Consider the following 20,371-nt stretch of genomic DNA (forward strand, 5'->3'; position numbering starts at 1 on the left):
CAAAAATTGGTGCGAATTTTGTGTCTTCACTTCTACGACTTTATTTGGGGAATAACAAGAATCCTCCGAAATTCCAAAAGTTAAAACCTTTAACTACAGACATCCCAATATTACCACGTAACTACAGATCCCCGGTATTTTTTACCGGTCAGAAAGATCAAAAAATATTCAGTAGATCCCGAGCCATAGAAAATGATAATAGTTTTAAGTTGCCTTTTTTAGTTTTTTAACTCTTGCATTTGTCGGCTCCGAGTTCCCCCTTCACTTACCACGAATAGTCACCAACTAAAAAACATTTTTAAAAATTCCTGTAAAATACCAACTATTCGAATATGTACAATGATTTTTTCTACAAACAATATTTTTAAAGTTGTTCTAAATGTTTTTAAACTACAAAATTTCAAAAATTTGGCATTAGTATTTTTGACTATATTAGATAATTTTTTTATCTTTTTTTAGTACATTTTGATAGTATCACTTTTCTACTTTCATTTGACATAATACACAGAATTGCCTTATCTTCATTATTTTCTGTCTTATGTTATTGCAAAATAAAGATCTCTGGGATAAACCAATAGAATAACTTTTAAACTAATTAATGGATCGGTCTCAAATTTTGAGGGTTTGTTAAGTACCCCAATACACAACTTTGGGTGAAATCTAAAGTAATTTTAGTAAAAGTTATTAACAAATAACGACTTTCACTTATTTTGCAGTTTGCGTAGCAACAAATTAACTTTGTAACTTTCAAAAATCGGCATCTTGAAGGTTTTTCAATATTCTAAAAAATTAAATTTTGTAGTTTTATGTCAACTGCTTATCTTTTGAATAGGGTGCAAAAAATCGAAAATATCGCGATTTTTGCACTAAATTGTTAATATTTAAAAAACGGACGCGAACTCTAGGCAGGAAACAGGTACGTTTTCCTCCTATAGGTCTACAATAACTAAAACAGTAGTCAGCTACCTGGATCTTTGAGTGTCCCGAACATGGTCTATTTCTAGCTTATTAAACTGGAGTATATTGTAGACTATACAGAATAATTTGGTGCTGAAGAGAAACTTTTACTTTGGAAGTCAGGGCTTGGGTCGAATTATAAAATACTTCCTGATCTGTAACTAATATTTAGCGCGTGCACACTTTAATAATTTTTGAGTTATTATTTTCAGTCAATAGTCATAATTAATATAATACATACCCTGATGAAATAATAAACGCATTAAGACAATTTGATATAACAAATACCAATATGTATGCTAGTAATCCCAGAGATAACGACTTATTATAATCTTCAATATATCTGAAAAATAAATTAATAAAAACATGTTTGTATATAGGGTGAGGCAGATAACTGGCCTATTAGAAATATCTCGAGAACTAAAGGTAAGAGAATCATGAAAATTGGAATACAGGGGTTTTGAGGTATTAACTATTTAATGAAAATATTTTTATCTCTTTGCAACTTCCGGTTATACCGGAAGTTGCTTATAAGTTAGTTTTTTTAAATGGGACACCCTGTATATTTTTACATTTTTGCATTCTCCTCAATATCTTCTTTCTTAAAATATGAGGCATTGTAATATTATACAGGGTATTTTAAGTGATATTTACGTTTTTTTTATTAATTTCGTAGCAATATTCACACCCTGTAGAATTGTAATAGCTCGACATTAAAAACTCTGCTTACGTTCAAGTGATTTTTAATATAGTTTACTATTGTTAAGAGTCATTAGTATAGCTAATTTTGAAATTTTAGTATACAGGGTTGATCGAAACTCGGAATTAATATTTTCTGAGTTTTCTTAAATTGAACACCCTGTATTTTAGTATTGTAATGAAATGATATTTCGTGGTACTTTTTTATTTTATAAGTATTCCCTATACCTAACTGCTTTAATTTGTGAGTTATTGGTGATTCAAGCTAAACATTAATTGCAACAAAAAATACGTAAAATTTTATTAGGTTGGCCGTGAAAATATTCAATAACAAATAATTTTTCAGAAAGAAATACATATTAATCCAGACTGATCCTTAAAATTACCAATAATGGTTTAGCTATCAATATACCTACGTAGTTATGATTGTTGGTGCGATTAACAATTAAGCACAAATTAAAGCAGTTAGGTATAGGGAATGCTTAAGAAATAAAAAAAGTACCACAAAATATCATTTCCTTACAATACTAAAATACAGGGTGTAAAATACATTTAAGAAAACTTAAGAAAATATTCATTCCGAGTTTCGACCAACCCTGTATACTAAAATTTCAAAATTAGCTATACCAATGATTCTTAACAATAGTAGACTATATTAAAAATCAGTTGAACGTAAGCAGAGTTTTTAATGTCAAACTATTACAATTTAGGTTATTGATTATGTACTATAGAAAGGAACTACAACGTTAACGGGGTTTTATTATTTCATATGGTCAATGAATATCTATACATGAAAAAACCGCGGAGTGCTACCATTTGAAGGGGTGCGTTTTTGAAAAATGGGTGAATTAGTCCCTGGGCACAGGTTACATTAGGGTGAGTTCTATGGACTTTTGGTACAAACACGTCTACTTAAAAATTATTCCTGGTTAAATTTCCTATCTAAATATAACTTTTTAATGTCAAAGATACTTTTTTTACAAAAATATATTCAAAAGAAAAAGCACAAAGGAACCCAAAAGAAAGAAATTTTGTTTTTTGTCCCATAACTTTTGTCCACGGGGATATAGGTATAGACATTGCTTCATAGAAAAAAAACTTACATATTTTTTCTTTAGAATGATGTTTAGTAGAGGTCATTAGGATTTACAGTTTTCGAAATATGATTTTTCAAACTTCGCCACATACAGCAATTTTGGGCAATTTTCCTTGTTATTTCGCAAATATGGTTCTGTAACTTTTTTCTACGTAACTTTAGGCATATGCAATTGTACATGTAAGAGGAATAGAAATCAATTATCTCTAAAATGTTCTACTGTATAGTTGTACGACTTCTTTTAAAGAGGTTATCTTTCTCAAGACTTTATAATTTTAACGAGTTTTTATATTTTTTACGATTATTTTTTAAATTTCCCATTATAACTTTTTTTTTCTATATTTAGGTATATATTATATAATAAAAAAGAAAGTTTATTCTGTTTATATTAAAATGGGATTTATAGGATTATTTTTGAATAAGATATGCTTTTTCAAAATGTAATAAGTACTTGCAACGATTTTTGATTTTAGGATTATTCTTTAAATTCCTCATTATAACTTTTTTATGTGATTGTGTGTTATGATTGAATCTTATTTTTCAATACTTCAAAATATGGAGGAATTCCAATATTTACTGTCAAAGCTCCTGCACCACAAGTTTTGCTTGAAAAAATAGCATGTAAATGTACCAAAGGATAACTCTAAGATAACTGAGGAGTCAGAGGAAGATATTGAAGCTAATGCTAACGAAGAGATTGACTTTGATTTTGAAAATTTTTTAAATGTCAACGTTTAAATAATTTTAACTAAAGTGATGATTTATAAGACTAATGTTTATGTAATTTTTGTAAAAGAAATATTTTTAAATAATACAGGTAAAAAAATATCAAATCATCACTCGGTTTCAATTACATATATTTAAATATAGATGATACACCATTTTAAAGAACAGAAAGTAAGCCCTCTTTATTGAGTAACATATAGTATATTCATGTACAAGAAAAAAAAAGTTATAATGAGAAATTTCAATAATAATCGTAAAAATGTAAACAATAATTTTTTTTATATTAGGTAAGTATTATTATAATATATAATACATAATATAATATTATATTATAATATATACTATATATAATATAATATTCTTTAATATATAATATATTATATATTAATATTATTTTAATTTTATATTATATTATAAAAAATCGTTAAAAGTATAAAGTCTTGAAAAACCATAATCTCTTTAAAAAAAGTCGTACAACGTTATACAGTAGACCATTTTAAAGGTAATTGATTTCTATTCCTATTACGTGTACCATTGCATATACCTAAAGTTACGTAGAAAAAAGTTACAGAACAATATTTGTGAAATAACAAGGAAAATTGCCCAAAATGCCTGTGAGTGGCGAACTTTGAAAAATCATATCTCGAAAACTATAAGTCCTAGTTACCTCTACTAAACAACATTATAAAGAAGAAATATGTAGATTTTTTTTCTGTAAAGGAATGTCTATACCTATATCCTCGTGGACAAGAGTTATGAGACAAAAAACAAAATTTCTTTCTTTTGGGTTTCTTTGTGCTTTTTCTTTTGAATATATTTTTGTAAAAAAAAGTATCATTGACTTTAAAAAGTGATATTTAGATCGGAAATTTAACCAGGAACAATTTTTATGTAGATATGTTTGTACCAAAAGTGCAAAGAAATCACCCCAATATAACCTGTGCCCAGGGACTAATTCACCCATTTCTCAAAAACGCACCCCTTTAAATGGTAGCACTCCGCGGTTTTTCCATATATAGATGTTCATTGACCATATGAAATAATAAAACCCCGTTAACGTAGTAGTTCCTTTTAGCTACCTTATTTTGAATATAATCAATAGCCTAATTCTACAGGGTGTGAATATTGCTACGAAATTAATAAAAAAACGTAATTATCTTTTAAAATACCCTGTATAATATTATAAAACCTCATATTTTAAGAAAGAAGATATCGAGGAGAGTCAAAAATGTAAAAATGTACAGGGTGTCCCATTTAAAAAACGAATTTATAAGCAACTTCCGGTATAACCGGAAGTTGCAAAGAGATGAAAATATTTTCATTTAATAGATCATCCTTCAAAACCCCTTTATTCCAATTTTCATGATTCTGTTGCCTTTAGTCCTCGAGATATTTCTAATAGGCCAGTTATCTGCCTCACCTTGTATGCTCCGTTCATGTCTGACGCGACACACATATGATAAAAATAATACCGGGTGTCCACTTATATTTTCCCCCATTTTAACTGCCTATAATTTCTAAACGGTTCAAGATAGAAATATGCGGTTTTCGCTGAAATGTTTTATTTTAGTAAGAGTTTTGTCAGAAATGATTGAATTTTTATATCGCTTTTAAATTCGAAAAAAAATGGCGGAATTTTGAAAAAAACGTTGTTGACTTGTTTTAATGGAACACCCAGTATATTTTTTTGTAAATTGAAAGAAAGGTCATTCGTCTATCCAGCGATATAAAGTTTTTCAAAATCGGTTGTCAAATCACTCAGTAGTTAATTTTTAAATTGAGAGGTGCAACGTCGATATCACATACCTAAATAACATTATAAGCAATGATATTATGTTTAGTCCAATTAATGAAGCTTAAAATAGGACAAAACCTCGCAATTTTTACAGAATGGATGCATTTGCTTGAAAATTTGAAAATAAGTAGTGGATAGTCCAAGGATCAAAATGTATATAATACCGAAAAGCGCTTTTACCATGGGGGTGGTTGCCACCCCATCTCGGGGGTGGAAATTTTTTATTATATTTTGACCGCAAAAGCAGATAAAAACATTCATTCTAAGCAAACAACGTTCTACACATTTTTTTGATAAAATTGATAGTTTTCGATTTATTCGCTATCGAAAGTGTTAGTTTTATATCGAAAAAATCAATGTTTTTAATAAGTTTTCCGCTAATGACTCCAAAAGTTTTTGTTTTATCAAAAAAAGTTTACGTAATAAAAATGCACCTTTTAAAAAAATAAACAAAACCGTTTTTTTTTTAATTTTCTTTAAAACCAATAGAAATCGAGCTACACTTTATTATATGTTAGATCTTTTTCGTCAGATGCTAAATATTTTAGTTCAAAGTCAAAAGACGGGAAAACTATGCATTTTTCGAGGGTAACTTGTTTAAACTACTTTAAAGTATTTAAAAATATCTATCTCTTGAAATAAAAAAAAGTCTCTAGCTCAAGAATCAAGTGACTTTTAATGAAAAGAATGTCAGTCCCTATTTTTTCAGCGAAAAAGTGATAGGAGGCAACCTCCTAATCACCACTTTAATTTAAATTTGTTGATTGACATTATTTGGCCTTCTTTATTTATGTATTGTTAATAGGTTCTAGAAGTTTGACCGGCTTAAAATGATTAGTTAAAAAAAAACGGAGTTAAATGAGAATAACGAATTTTTGTAGTTTGGAAAAAAATGGCATTTTCTTCAGAACAGAAAGATTAGCGTCAGAGATACGAAAAAATGTTTAAATATGAAATTGTAGCCTATTTAATTTCCAAGAACATGTTTTGCAAAAATGTTTTCTGCGGCAAAAATTGGGTGAGCTATTGACAATTAAAACTTGTAATAACATGCAAAAACCACCTTTACCAACCTTTTCAAAGTTATTTTTTTTTGCGACTGAGGACTTTAGAAAGATTTAATATTAATAGGCTTATATATCTTGTAAAAATCTACAAAATTGTTTTCTACCAAACTTTCTAAAATAAAAAATAAAAAAATTACGGTTAAAAAATCAATATATTAAAAAAAAAAGGAGAAATCCAATTGGAAGCATAATAATGCTAGTTAGCGATGTTCTTAGTCATTGGTCTTATTCATTCTTTTTTATTTATGTATTATTAATGGATGCTAGAAGTTTGACTGGCTTAGAATGATTAGTTATTAAAAAACTGGAGTTAAAAGCGAATAACGAATTTTTGTAGTTTGGTAAAAAAATGACATTTTCTTCAGAATAGAAAGATTAGCAACAGAGATAGGAAAAAATGTTTAAATATGGAATTCTAGGTTATTTAATTCTCAAGAACTTGGTGTGAAAAAAGTTTTTCTACGGCAAAAATTGAGTGAATCGTAAATGAGTATTATCGAAAAACATTGATTTTTTCGATATAAAACTAACACTTTCGATAGAGAATAAATCGAAAACTATTAATTTTCTCAAAAAAATGTATAGAACATTTTTTGCTTAAAATGAATATTTTTATCAACTTTTGCGGTCAAAATATCATAAAAAATTTCCACCCTCGAGATGGGGTGGCAACCACCCCCATGATAAAAGCGCCTTTCGGCATCATATAGATTTTGATCCTTGGACAATTCACTACTTATTCTCAAATTTTCATGCAATTCGATCCATTCTGTAAAAATTGCGAGGTGAAAAGCTTCGGTTCCTGGACTAGTTATGTGATTTCCACATTGCATCTCTCATTTTAAAAATTAATTGCTCAGCCATTTGATAACCGATTTTAAAAAAATTTATATCGCTGGATAGGCAAATGATCATTTTTTCAAGTTACGGAAGAATATACTGGGTGTTTTAATAAAAAAGTCAACAACTTTTTTTTTAATTCCGCCATTTTGTATTTAAAAGCGATATAAAAAATAGTAATTTACCTAAAAACTTGAAAAAAACGTTGATTTACCTATCCAGCGATATAAAATTTTTTAAAATCGGTTGTCAAGTGACTGAGCAATTCATTTTTAAAATCAGAGATGCAATGTGAAGTCACATAACATAATATCAATTTGCTTAATTATTTGGGCATATACTAGTTCGCTCCGGCGGCCAGATTTTAATACCCTATAGAAAAGGGGTATAGGTAAATTCGCTCCGGCCATATATTTCTTAGAAAAGATAGTTTAAAAATGCCTTCACTGGGTACATAATGAATAATAATGAATAGCCAAGGTCAGCGTATACAGACAATGTTTCCTTCATGAAGCAGGTACTTTGATACATTTTATTAATACAATGTTTAATAAATATTTCTGAAACTTTGTATTTACTTATTTACCTAAATATAATAATACTCCTTACTTAAGATTATATTAAAATTATAACCATATATGTATCACTAAAGTAGTATGATGTTAGAACTCGTATTCCCTTGTTCAATATTTGATTGGGTTTTTTCCTATAAGAAATTGCAAGGGATATACTCCTTTAAAAAGATTGGTAATTAGTAGTCACCTGAAATTTTATGATAAGATACAGGGGTGGTGCAAATCAACATTATTACTTGAGTTACCTACGGTTTGAATGTCTTTAGTTCATGATAGAGAAATCTGAAATAAGTGAAATGTTAAGCGAAAAGGGCAAGTCTGTGTTATTTATTGACAATTACAAGTATAACTTCCAAAAAAAGCTTGCTAATAACGTTGGCAGTGTGTAGAAAGAAGTTGCAAAGCATTTGTTAAAACTGTATATATTTGTAACAGTATAGTTGAATATAGTGCTAAGCACACCCATGAAAGTTTATCAAAAACAGCGTTACTGGCAAAAATTCATAATGGTGTTAAGGGGAAGGCAATGGACGATTTGTGAGAAAAACCATTGAAGTTGATACATAGTGAAATTAAACAAGCTGTATTTTTGCTAAGCATATTCTTTTTTCAACAAAATACTTATTTTTTCAGTTATTTGAGAAGAAACGCCCGAAAACGTGTTTTTTTGTCGAAAAATAAACATTTTTACTCGCAAATAACTCGAAAATTATTAACTCTGTTGAAAAAACTCTCTACAATGAAAATTCCTGAGACTTAGTCAATTTATCCATTTCTGGACTTATTTCAAATGTATGTTTTCTCACCCATGAGAAGGGGTGGCTTTTATCCCTCAAGTAAAAGCAACCAACGGCACAAGTCCAACTTTGAAGTGAAGGGTAAGTAGAACCTAAAACCAAATTTTTAAGCAAATCCGTCGTAACGAGTAAAATTACACTTCAAAACGGTCATTTATTGAGCTAAATCTAAATAATCTAAGTCTCATATTATGTATTTATCTATATAAATATGTAACAACCAATATTTTATAAATATTATTTCTATATAAAACACAAAAGTCACAGTACCAATTTTTCCGATATTAATTTTCCTAGAACTTAAAAGATAAATACTTAATCCGCTTAACCATGGGAGCGAACTAGGTTATGGTTTTCGGAGCGAACTAGTATGTAATTAAGAGGGTTTTTTGACCTTGGGAGCGAACTAGTGTGCTCCGAATTATTTTATTTAGGTATGTGATATCCATGTTGCACCTCTCATTTTAAAAATTAATTACTCAGTGGTTTGACAACCGATTTTGAAAAACCTTATATCACTGGATAGGTGAATGATCTTTTTTTCAATTTACAAGAAAAATATACTGGGTGTTCCATTAAAAAAAAGTCAACAACGTTTTTTTAAAAAATCCGCCACTTTTTTTGTATTTGAAAGCGATATAAAAAATTCAATCAACTCAGACAAAACTTTAACTAAAATAAAACATTTCAGCGAAAACCGCATATTTCTATCTTGAGCCGTTTAGAAGTTATAGGCAGTTAACATGGGGGAAAATATAAGTGGACACCCGGTATTATAATACACATAATTAGTCCAGAAAGTCACTGCGCATCCGCTAGGAAAACTATTCCGATTCGGATTTTTTGCACAATCTTACTCAAAAAGGACTCCTTTTAACAAATTTGCATGTTGCCAGGACCAAAAATGGGTGAAAAATTTTTTAAACGTTTTTTTTGTTTTCTTTCTTAAATTATTTTTTTTTTTTTTTGCATGGAACAAAGTTTTTTTAGGTTTTTTGGATCATTCCAAACAGAAAAGGTCTTTAGTAACATTTCTCTAAAGTTGATAATTTTTGACATATAGACGATTAAAAATTGAAAAATTGCGAAATCGCAATTGTCCAGGTAGATAGATATTCTTTAAACATCGATTAATGAAATACCGAAGAGTTTTTTTGCAATACAGTATTCAAAACTGCTTTGTTTTTTAATTGCTAATCAAGCGTGCGCGACACCATTCTCCACCGACAGTATGGTGCAAATGAAAGGAATAAATTCGTTATGTCGTAAACCGGCGACTTTAAGGAAAAATACCGAAACAGGTCGATTTTTATTTTTAAGTTATGATATTGTGGTATATATGGTATACTAGTGACATCATCCATCTGGGCGTGATGACGTAATCGATAATTTTTTTAAATGAGAATAGGGGTCATGTGCTAGCTCATTTTAAAGGTTTTTCAATTCTCTATTCAGTAATATAAACATTTATATAATTATTTATACAGGGTGTCCTTCTACTTCTTTTTTTGTCAAATAGTTTGATTTAATAAAATTTTTTTGGACACCCTGTATAAATGATTAGGTAAGTGTATAATTACTGAATAGAGAATTGAAGAACCTTTCAAATGAGCTACCACACGACCCCGATTCTCATTTAAAAAATCATCGATTACGTCATCACACCCAGACGTATGACGTCACTAGTATACCATATATGCCACAATAAACCTTACTTAAAAATAAAAATCGGCTTGTCTTGGGTTTTTTCCTTAAAGTCGAAGGTTTACGAAATAACGAATTTATTCCTTTCATTTTCACCATACTGTATACACATGCAATGGTGGAAAATAGTGTCGCGCACGCGTGAATAGAAATTAAAAAAGAAAGGAGTTTTGAATACTGTATTGCAAAAATCTCTTCGGGATTTCATCAATCGATGTTTAAAGAATATCTACCTACCTTGGCAACATTCAAGTTTTAAGTTTTTCACATAGTTTTTGAATGTTAAAAATGGCCGATTTCGCAATTTTTAACTTTTTAATGTTGGTCTGAAGCTATTTCCTTGTGGCATTTTTATGATTAATTATTTATATGGAAATAAGCCACAATTGTGGCTTATTTCCCATATAAATAATTAATCATTTAAATTTTTAATCGCTCAAAAATATGTCAAAAACTATCAACTTTAGAGAAAAGTAGGTCACAAAATGTCAATAATACTAATTCCTGAGTTATGAATAGTTATCCTATTCGCGGTGTGCAAGTACTTGGAAGGGGAAACGAGAAACGACCCTGCGCGAGTCGCGGAGAAATATTGCAACTATCTTAAATAATTCATATTGTCAATTGAAATTGTCAAATTGACGTATATTTCATACCTTCTGTCAATGAAGCAGAAAAATTATATATTGCTCCACAATATTGATATGATATGCAATTATTATATAAAGGTAAATTTAATTAATTTTATTTTGCTTGCAGTACTGCATTTTAATAACTAATTTTATTTACTACATACAATTGTTGACGTTTTCATAACATAACCTGAATCTTATTTTTTCTTCTTATTCTTTTTTTGGACTATGGCCTTGACAATTATCCAGTAACCAGGACTAATATAATTGGCCAATATAATTAAAAGTGCGAATTTTAGTATAGAGCGTAGAAATAGGGGTCGCTTTGCCGAACTTGCACGGTCCCAATAGAAAAAAGTATGATTGCTTCAAACCTGTTTCTGATAAAATTTGGCATCACTGTAGGTCATATGAACCTGTACTGTAAAGTCAAGGTGGGACGCACAATAGGTAGACATCAACATATTCAAAAAGTAATTAGGTCCACTAAGTACCTACCTGTGACTGTAATCCTTAAATAGATGTAGCAAAGTCATAAATTATTAAGTTTTTACAATAACTGTGGATAAGTAGTAATACAGAGGGTCAAAAATAGAAAGCAGTCAAAATGACCGCCCGGTGCTTCTAGGTATATATTAACACATCTCAAAAAGTAATTACACTAAGTACCTGTAAAGGAGGAATTATAATCCTCAAATAGATCTAGGAAAAGTCCTAAATTATCAACTTTCTAAGACAACTAGGAATAAGTAATACAGAGGGTCAAAATTAGAAAGCTGTCAAAATGACCGCTCTGGTGCTTCTAGTGTTAAGTGTTTATAGCTTTGTTTAACAATAAAATAATAAATTTTTAGCAATACAAATAATCAAAACCGATATAATTTGACTTGAACTTTCAAATACGGTAAGCAGAATTGCCATTTTATTTTTTAATCAAAAGTTTTTTGGGTTCAAAAATTGCAATTTTTCGATTTTTTGAAAGTTCAACCGCGTTTATCTCGAAAACTATGCATCCTACGAAAAAACTTGTCAGAAAATTTTTTGCTTAGAATGACACAAAAAATACAAAAAGATGCTTTGTTTTGCGAGAAATCGATGTTATGTAATTCCTCAAGTTCTTTGTCTATAACAATCTTATCGACATCCGGATCAACTGTTGCCCAAAAAATTCGTATTGTACGGGTGAAAATGTATAAAAAAACTTGGGTAAGTCCATCTGAATAAAGGAGGCCGTTGTACCCCCTGGGGACAGGACTACCAAGACGGATCAAAAATGTGCACAAAAGCAAATTTTTAGTGAAAAACGATGACAGCAACATTTGTCCTGTCAGATTGTATAATAAATTAATTTCAAAAACAGGCTCTAATATTAAAACAAACAGATTGTTTTTAAGACCAAATCGTCACTGGAAATCGGAAAACGATCACTGGTATAATTAGGGATAATAGGGAAAAATACAATTCAAAACAAACCGGACAAAATCATTTGCAAAACAATTGGCTTAAATACTTAAGAGAAAAAGATTACAAATTACTCGAACAGATCGACCACAGTTAGTCAACTGGCAAAAAATGGGGTTCAAGAGCAGCACCTCATAAAGATTACAGGCCACAACAACGCTAACTCTATAAAACCTTACTTAAATATTTACCAAGAACATCACAACCTAATTATTAACAGCCTACGTGAAAATACATCGTCGTCAGTTATTGAAACTAATACCTCTGGGTCTTCGTTTAGTTTTTCGAATTGTTAGTTTACTAATAATTGTACCTTTAAATAAATAATTTTATAACAAAGTAAGTTATCAATTGATGTAGCACAGAAAATGACAATAAATATTGTCTCTATACCACCAGATTGACAACAGGTGGAATACTTTCTTTGGTTACACCTCCTGAGATTTTAAAAATTTATAAATCAAACAGGATGCCCCGGGCACCCGCAAGGCTGACCGGCGCCCGCGTGCGGTACATATTTTAGCGCCCTTTAAATCTACTATATCCAACTATGGCATACATATATAATTTTTTATTGTTTACTTGTAATAAAACACCTTTTATGCCTTTTTATAGCATGTCTCTCTCTCTCTCTCTCTCTCTCTTTCTCTCTCTCTCTCTCTCTCTCTTGTCGTTTCCCCATTACTGAGGATCGTGATTTCTTCTAATATTCCTAACAATGTTTCTCCATTGGTCTCTACCTTCAGCTGCTCTAAATGCTTCGCAGAATGAGTTTCCAGCTGAATGCTTTATTTGGTCAGACCATCTAGTTGGTGATCGTCCTCTTGATCTTCTCCCCGGAACGTTTCCAGAAACAATTAATCCCTCCAAACTGTCGTCACCTCTGCGAACCACGTGACCAAAGAATTGCAGAATTCGTTGCAGACATATTGTGGACAGTCTTTTTTTAATATTGAGTTGGTTTAGAATGCAAACGTTTGTCCTATGAGCTGTCCAAGGTAAACGCAGCATTCTTCTCCAGCACCACATCTCAAAGGCATCAATTTTTTGGTGCTCGCATGCGCGAAGAGTCCAAGTCGCTGCTCCGTATAGAAATATTGAGAATACAAGGGCATTCACCAGTCTCATCTTGATATTTTGAGAGATAGATCTGTCTTTCCAAACTTTAGTTAGGCGACTCATAGCATTTTTTGCCATACCAATACGTCTCCGAACTTCTGCTTCACAGTTACCATCGTTAGTTATACTAGACCCGAGATAGATAAAGGTGTTTACTATCTGGTATTCCTGTCACATGTTAGTCAGTTGTGTCGAATCTGTCGACCATTATTTTTGTCTTAGCTTTATTGATTTTCAGACCAACTTTATTGCTTTCGTACTAAACTCTTCGCAGAAGATCAAACATTTTTTGCTCATTTGCTGCTATAAGTGTAGTCTCATGACTACCAGCTACTGTTATTCCAACGGCCCATCCTTCTAAAACCATCCTCATGACATTTTCACCATAAATGTTAAATAAGTCAGGTGACAACAGGCATCCCTGTCTAACACCTCTCTCGGTCTTGAATCGGTTTGAGAACTTCTGATCTAGTCGTACTGTCGCTATATTTGACTAGTACAGATTTTTAATAAGTGTCACCAGGTGCATTGGTGCGCCCATTTCTATTAAAATTGACCACAGATTTATCCAGTTTACACAATCAAATGCCTTTTGGTAGTCAACGAAGCATATAATCATAGGTACTTGAAATTCTCTTATAGCATGTATTATTTATCAAATTGGATGTTTTCTACTAAATTATTAAATAGTTTATTTAGCCCAAAAAATCAAACCTAAGCACAGTCAAAATTTATTTACAAAAGTTTATATTTCTCACCTCAAAAAAACCCAATGCCAATTGTTTATGAAATTATGTCAATTTAGACACAAAAACATTTACAAAATAAAAAATTTATTAAAAAGGTTAACGTGCTGTACCTCAGAGAAAAAATAGTTTCGGATTTCGGATCTATGTTTATATGATTTTTTTTCAATAATTTCACACAAGAAAATAGCCAAAGGGAAAAGGCGCAAAATGTCTCCTGTAAAAATTTTCAATGTGTTTTAAATATATTTATTTTTAAATCAATCAATTTAAAAAAAATAGGAAGGAACAACAAAATGTAATATATTTTTGGCGGAGTAAGAGTTAGTTCAACATTTCATGAGGGAATAATTATTTTTTCAGTAATAACACAATATTTGATTTTTTAAATTTCTCTAGGTGTTCATGAAATAATTAAAATTGTATATAAAAATGATTACCTCATTTAAAGTAAATATTTCTATTTACCAAACCTTCGGTTTGGCGCCCCTTTGGGGTTCCGCCAGCGTGCGCCGCACGCGTTGCACGCCCGGTTACGGGGGCCCTGAGGATGCCGAGGAAATTAAGATAATAGAATTTTAAATAATTCACAACTCATCTGCTCAGCGTGGTAAAAGCTCCAACAAGAAAGATTCCTTAATAATCAAACAAAAGAGTAAGTGAATTAAAAATGTATAAACATTTTCAATTTCTTTGCAACACGAAAATGCAGGAGCTGCATAATACTCTGGTTAAATCGGAGAGTGCAGGAAAAGTTTATTCCGGTTTCGGGGGTTGTTTCCCCCTCATCAGTAGTCCCATATCCTCTTCTCTCACATTCTTCCACGTACCATACTTTAGGCCTTTCCGAATTGCAAAGAAACAAATGTCACGGATGAACTAGGGCCATCTACCGAAAAACAAAGTAAGTTGTACAGAAAACGACAATAAATATCGTCTTCATACCAACAGATTGACAACAGGTGGAATACTTTCTTTGGTTACACATCCTGAGATTTTCAAAATTTCTAAATCATACAGGATGCTGAGGAAATTTATTAATTTTGAAAATCTCAGGAGGTGTAACCAAAGAAAGTATTTCACCTGTTGTCAATCTGGTGGTATGGAGACGATATTTATTGTCGTTTTCTGTGCTACTTCGATTGATAACTTACTTTGTTTTTCGGTAGATGGCCCTAGTTCATCCGTGACATTTCTTTCTTTGCAATTCGGAAAGGCCTAACGTATGGTACGTGGAAGAATCTGAGAGAAGAGGATATGGGACTACTGATGAAGGGGAAACAACCCCCGAAACCGGTATAGACTCTTCCTGCCTTCTCAGATTTGACCATAGTATTATGCAGCTGCTGCATTTTCGTGTTGCAAAGAAATTGAGAATGTTTATAAATTTTTAAATAATTTTGTGTTTAAATTTATTTAAAAAAAAGCAAAAAATATGTTCTTCCGAATAATCCTCGAACATTGATAAATCCTCAAAAATGTGATATCAATTTTCTCAAGCTTGTTGTTTATTGGAAACAGACCTAAGTTTTTGAAATCTCTTATTAAATTTTTTCGCCGAATTATCAACGCCCTCGGGTTATTAATACCGAAAGCAGATTGTACATTGAATGCAGCCAAATAAAGGAAAACAGTAAACTAAAATGTACAAACCTTTTTAAAAAATTATGGTGCTCTACACACCTTATAGCTTTTGCTTTAAATAATTGTTGATCTTCTAGTGTATCAATGTTACTATCTAAAATATTTTTTATTTCGATATTTAAACTCTTCCATTGAACTGAAATGAGACACAGCATGTAAACCACGGATATATCAAAAGGTATAATTCCGAAACATACGACAAATAAAGCATAGGACTCATATATAGCTAGTACATAAAATGAAATACTTTGTGGTATATATGTACTGACTCCCAGTACTTTTTTTCTTAAATATAGCGGTTGAAGTCCAAAGGAGGAACATGCAATTATTGAGGCGACTGTAAAAAATAAAATCACGAACTGGGCATATCCTAATACTTTTTTACGATATTCTTTCTTCTCTTTAGAACTGGAGTTTTCAATATCCCAAAAATGAAGCCTTTTCCTTTCCAGTAGTTCAAACATTATAGGCTGTTGTAAATAGATGCTAACCATCTTTAGGGCACACTAAAAAAATATAGAGCATTACCGGAAGTCTTCTAAACATTAAAACAAGAATAAAAAAACGCCAAACGCCGTAAAAATTAGTGGCACATACAATATTCCAGCTACAAAAGATCTTTTTTTTTTTTTTTATTTTACAAAATAGTCGCATCAACCTCGGAGGTTATTAGCGACATATACATATACATAAGGTAATTTATTTACATATGTTAGATTTTGTTAAATACATTGATATCTTTAAGGAATTTTACCAAGTGTTCAATTTTACAATTTTCTCCTAAGATTTCACTTGTTGATCCGAGGATGTGGTTGTTCTGTCTCTGCAACTGGTATTTTGGACACTCTGCAAGTACATGCTTAACACTTAGTGGGATATTACAGTTTTCACATAAAGTGGGATTAGTGTGACCAATTATGTGTCCGTGGGTAAGTCGGGTATGTCCTAGACGAAGGCGAGTAACAATGACATGGTGAGTTCTGTTGTGAATTTGAGATTTCCACGGTTTTACAAACGTTTTCACTTCACGAAGTTTTGAAGTTGAACTGTCCCACTGGTTTTGCCACAGATTTTCGACTTTCACTTTAATAAATGATTTTAAATCATTAAGAACTACATCTCTCACTTCACTCGCGGTTTCACTGTCCCTGGCTTGTTGGGCTGTCCGATCCGCCGCTTCATTTCCTTGGAGGCCAATGTGTGAAGGAACCCATAGGAATTGTACAATATGGTTGTTGTTTTGAATGGTAGCTAGTTCTTTTTTAATTAGGAGAGCAATTGGATGCTTCGTGTACAGTTTGTTAATGGTATGGATGGAACTGAGGGAATCGGTAATTATCAGAGCATTGGATATATTACTGGAGTTAATATGAACGAGAGATTGATAGATGACGTATAGCTCGCCAGTATGTATACAGCTTAAGGATGGTAGTTTATACTCAAGTGTACTATTTGGAGTAATGACAGCTGCCCCAACTCCAGTAGATGTTTTAGAAGCGTCTGTATATATATGATAGGACTTAGAAAATTTTGTTAGTTTGTTGATGAAAGTATTTTTTATTAAGGAGTGTGGAGTATCGTTCTTTCTAAAGATATTTAAGGATGTATCGGATTGAGGAATGCTTAATGTCCAAGGAGGAGGAATTTCTATGAAGTTGGAATAGGTATTTGGTATCGGAATTTGTAAAGTCCTAAGGGTTTGCCTAACTCTTTCGTAGAATGGCGGTTTCATGTTCCTATTTTCAGTATATAGGTTTTTAAAACGATCAGTGAATATGTTATTTCTAGATGGATTGTTTGGATTAGAATTAGCAGCAAATGCGTATGTGAGAGTTAAGTGCATCCTTCTATGTTCAAGTGATGGCTCTCCAGTTTCTGCTCGTAAACTTTCTATTGGGCTGGTCCGAAATGCTCCGGTAGCTATTCTTAATGCCGTATTTTGGATTACGTCAAGGTGGTGTAATAAGGATTCTTTCGCAGATGCATATACTATGGAACCGTAATCTATTTTAGATCTAATTAGGGTTTTATAAATATGGATTAGGCAGTTATAGTCAGCTCCATAGTTTTTATTAGAGAGAGTTTTCATAAGATTAATTCCATTTTGGCATGTTTTTTTTATTTGTAGAATGTGTTTTTTCCATGTGAGTTTCGTATCAAAAATCATCCCTAAAAACCTAATATCATCGGCATAATTCAGGATTTGGTTACATAATTTTAGTTGCGGTTTATTCGGATCACGTTTCTTTGAAAATAACAAACACTTCGATTTGCTGAGTGAAAACTGAAATCCTGTTTTCTTCGACCAGTTTTCGAGTTCATGAAGTGAGGTTTGTAAGTGACGCTGTACTGATGAGATGTTTTTTCCTGAAGATACTAATACCAGATCATCCGCATATAATCTGCCATGAACTAAGCTGGAGTTTGATGCTATAATATTATTAATGGCAATTAAAAATAACGTTGCGCTTATTACAGACCCCTGAGGGGTGCCATTTGCTTGAAGTCTTATTGAAGATGTGCAGTGATTGACTCTTACTTGAAAATTGCGTTGTTTAAGGAAATTTGAAATGAAATTAATGATATTACCTCTAATATTCCAAGTGTGTAATGATCTGATAATATCGTAACGCCATGCTGTGTCAAATGCTTTTGTAATGTCTATGAATACTGCAATAGTTTCCTGTTTGTTTGCGAAAGATTCAAGAATTTCAGATTCTAAATCAATGAGGTTGTCAGTAGTAGTTCGATTTTGTCGAAATCCACTTTGCTCGTTAACCAGGAGGTGATTTTCTTCTAATATCCATAGCAATCTTTTATTAACTATTTTTTCCATGACTTTGCACATTACATTGGTGAGAGAGATGGGTCTATATGAGGAAATTTTAGTTCGTGCATTGTTAGGTTTGAGAATAGGTATAATTATTGAATCACTCCAGGAGGTTGGAAAGACATTATTTAACCATATTCGATTGAAAATTTTTAGAAGAGTACACTTTGCATTGTCTGGCAGTTTTTCCAAGAATACTAAAGGTATATTATCGGGTCCAGGAGCAGAGTTTTTTGTAGTATTAAGGGCAAAGTTAAGTTCATCTAAGGTTAAAGGGATATTGAAGGAACTGTTATCTCTATCTTCACAATCGAGCTGTTGTTTTTCTGTGATGATTTTGTGTTGTATAAACTCTTCGGAATAGTTGCTATTGCTGGAGTTTTTTTCGAAGTATGTAGCAAAAGCATCAGCTATTTCATTAGGTTTTGTTATTATATTAGTATTATGAGTAATAAAAGGCACTTGGTAAAATTTGTTTTTTCCTGATATTTTACGAATATTGGTCCAGACTGTAGATAAAGGTGTTGTACTGTTTATATTTGAGACAAATTTCCTCCAGTTGGTTTTTCGAGCATTTTTTGTTATATATCGAGCATGTGCTCTCTGTTTTTTGTATTCAGTTATGTTAGTTGTGTTACTATGTTTTTTCATTTTATTAAAAGATGCTTTATATTGCTTGATTGCATTTTGACATTCCGTATTCCACCATGGTAGAGGTCTGTGTTTCCTTAATATTTTAGTTTTTCCTATATGTGTTTCTGCCGCGTATGTAATAATATTCGTAAAAATGTTAAGAGTTTCATTTATATCAGTGTTTTCAAAACTAGATTCTTGTGATTCTATGCCTGTTTCTATGGCATCAGCGTACTTGTACCAATTAGCGTTTTTCAGGTTCCATTTTCGGACTGGTTGGTATTCAGAGATATTGTCATCAGAAAATACAGACATTTTTATTGGGTAATGGTCGCTCCCATACAAAAAGGGTAGGGGATCCCAATTAAGAGCAGTTGAAAGAGTTGGGTCACAAATCGATAGATCGATTGCCGATGTTGTACCAGTATGTACATTAAATCTGGTTGGTCTTCCATCATTGAGAATGTTTAAATTTTCTTCAGTTAACAAGTCTTCGATTAGTCTGCCTTTGATATTAAAATTTGTTGAGCCCCACATTGGGTTGTGACTATTGAAATCTCCTACTATTAGTCTGGGCATAGGTATTTGTGAAATGAGTGCTTTTAAGTCGGTTAAGGTGATAAGTGTGTTTGGGGGAGTATAGATGCAACATATATTAATGCATTGGGAAGCTTTAACTGAGACGGCTACAGCTTCGATGTCTGTTTTTAGTGGAATCGTTTGTGCTTCAAGAGTATTTTTAACATAAATGGCCACTCCACCACTTGCTTTTTCCTGGTTGTTTCTATTTTTATAAAATGTTGAAAAAACTTTAAATGTGTGGCAATATTGGTCTTTGAAATTCGTTTCTTGGAGACAAATGATAGCGGGGGTAATATCATTAATTAAAAGTTTTAGCATTTCATAATGGGTATAAAACCCATTTTTATTCCATTGTAATAAATTGAATGTTATAGTTATAATTATTGAATGTTCAGCTCCTGGGATAATTCAGTCGATGTATCCGTGTCAGGTTCTTCATCCTCGTAGTTGTCTTTTGTGAGCTGTCTC

At 31.6% G+C, this 20,371-nt stretch overlaps 1 protein-coding gene across 2 annotated transcripts in view; it reads right to left on the minus strand.

The window, feature by feature from the left end:
• The window catches only part of LOC126889621 (odorant receptor Or2-like), a 120,533-nt gene that overhangs the window by 13,189 nt on the left and 86,973 nt on the right, over positions 1-20,371 (minus strand). Inside the window, exons 2-3 of one of the 2 annotated variants that reach the window (XM_050658093.1) lie at positions 15,868-16,364; positions 1,199-1,300 (exon numbers count right to left, since the gene is read on the minus strand). In XM_050658093.1, the coding sequence (XP_050514050.1) occupies positions 1,199-1,300; positions 15,868-16,364 (599 nt within the window). The remainder of the gene's footprint in view (positions 1-1,198; positions 1,301-15,867; positions 16,365-20,371) is intronic. The other variant, XM_050658095.1, reaches the window with a different exon arrangement.

This window comes from Diabrotica virgifera, chromosome 8, assembly GCF_917563875.1.
Source record: "Diabrotica virgifera virgifera chromosome 8, PGI_DIABVI_V3a".
Taxonomy (NCBI): Eukaryota; Metazoa; Arthropoda; class Insecta; order Coleoptera; family Chrysomelidae; genus Diabrotica; species Diabrotica virgifera.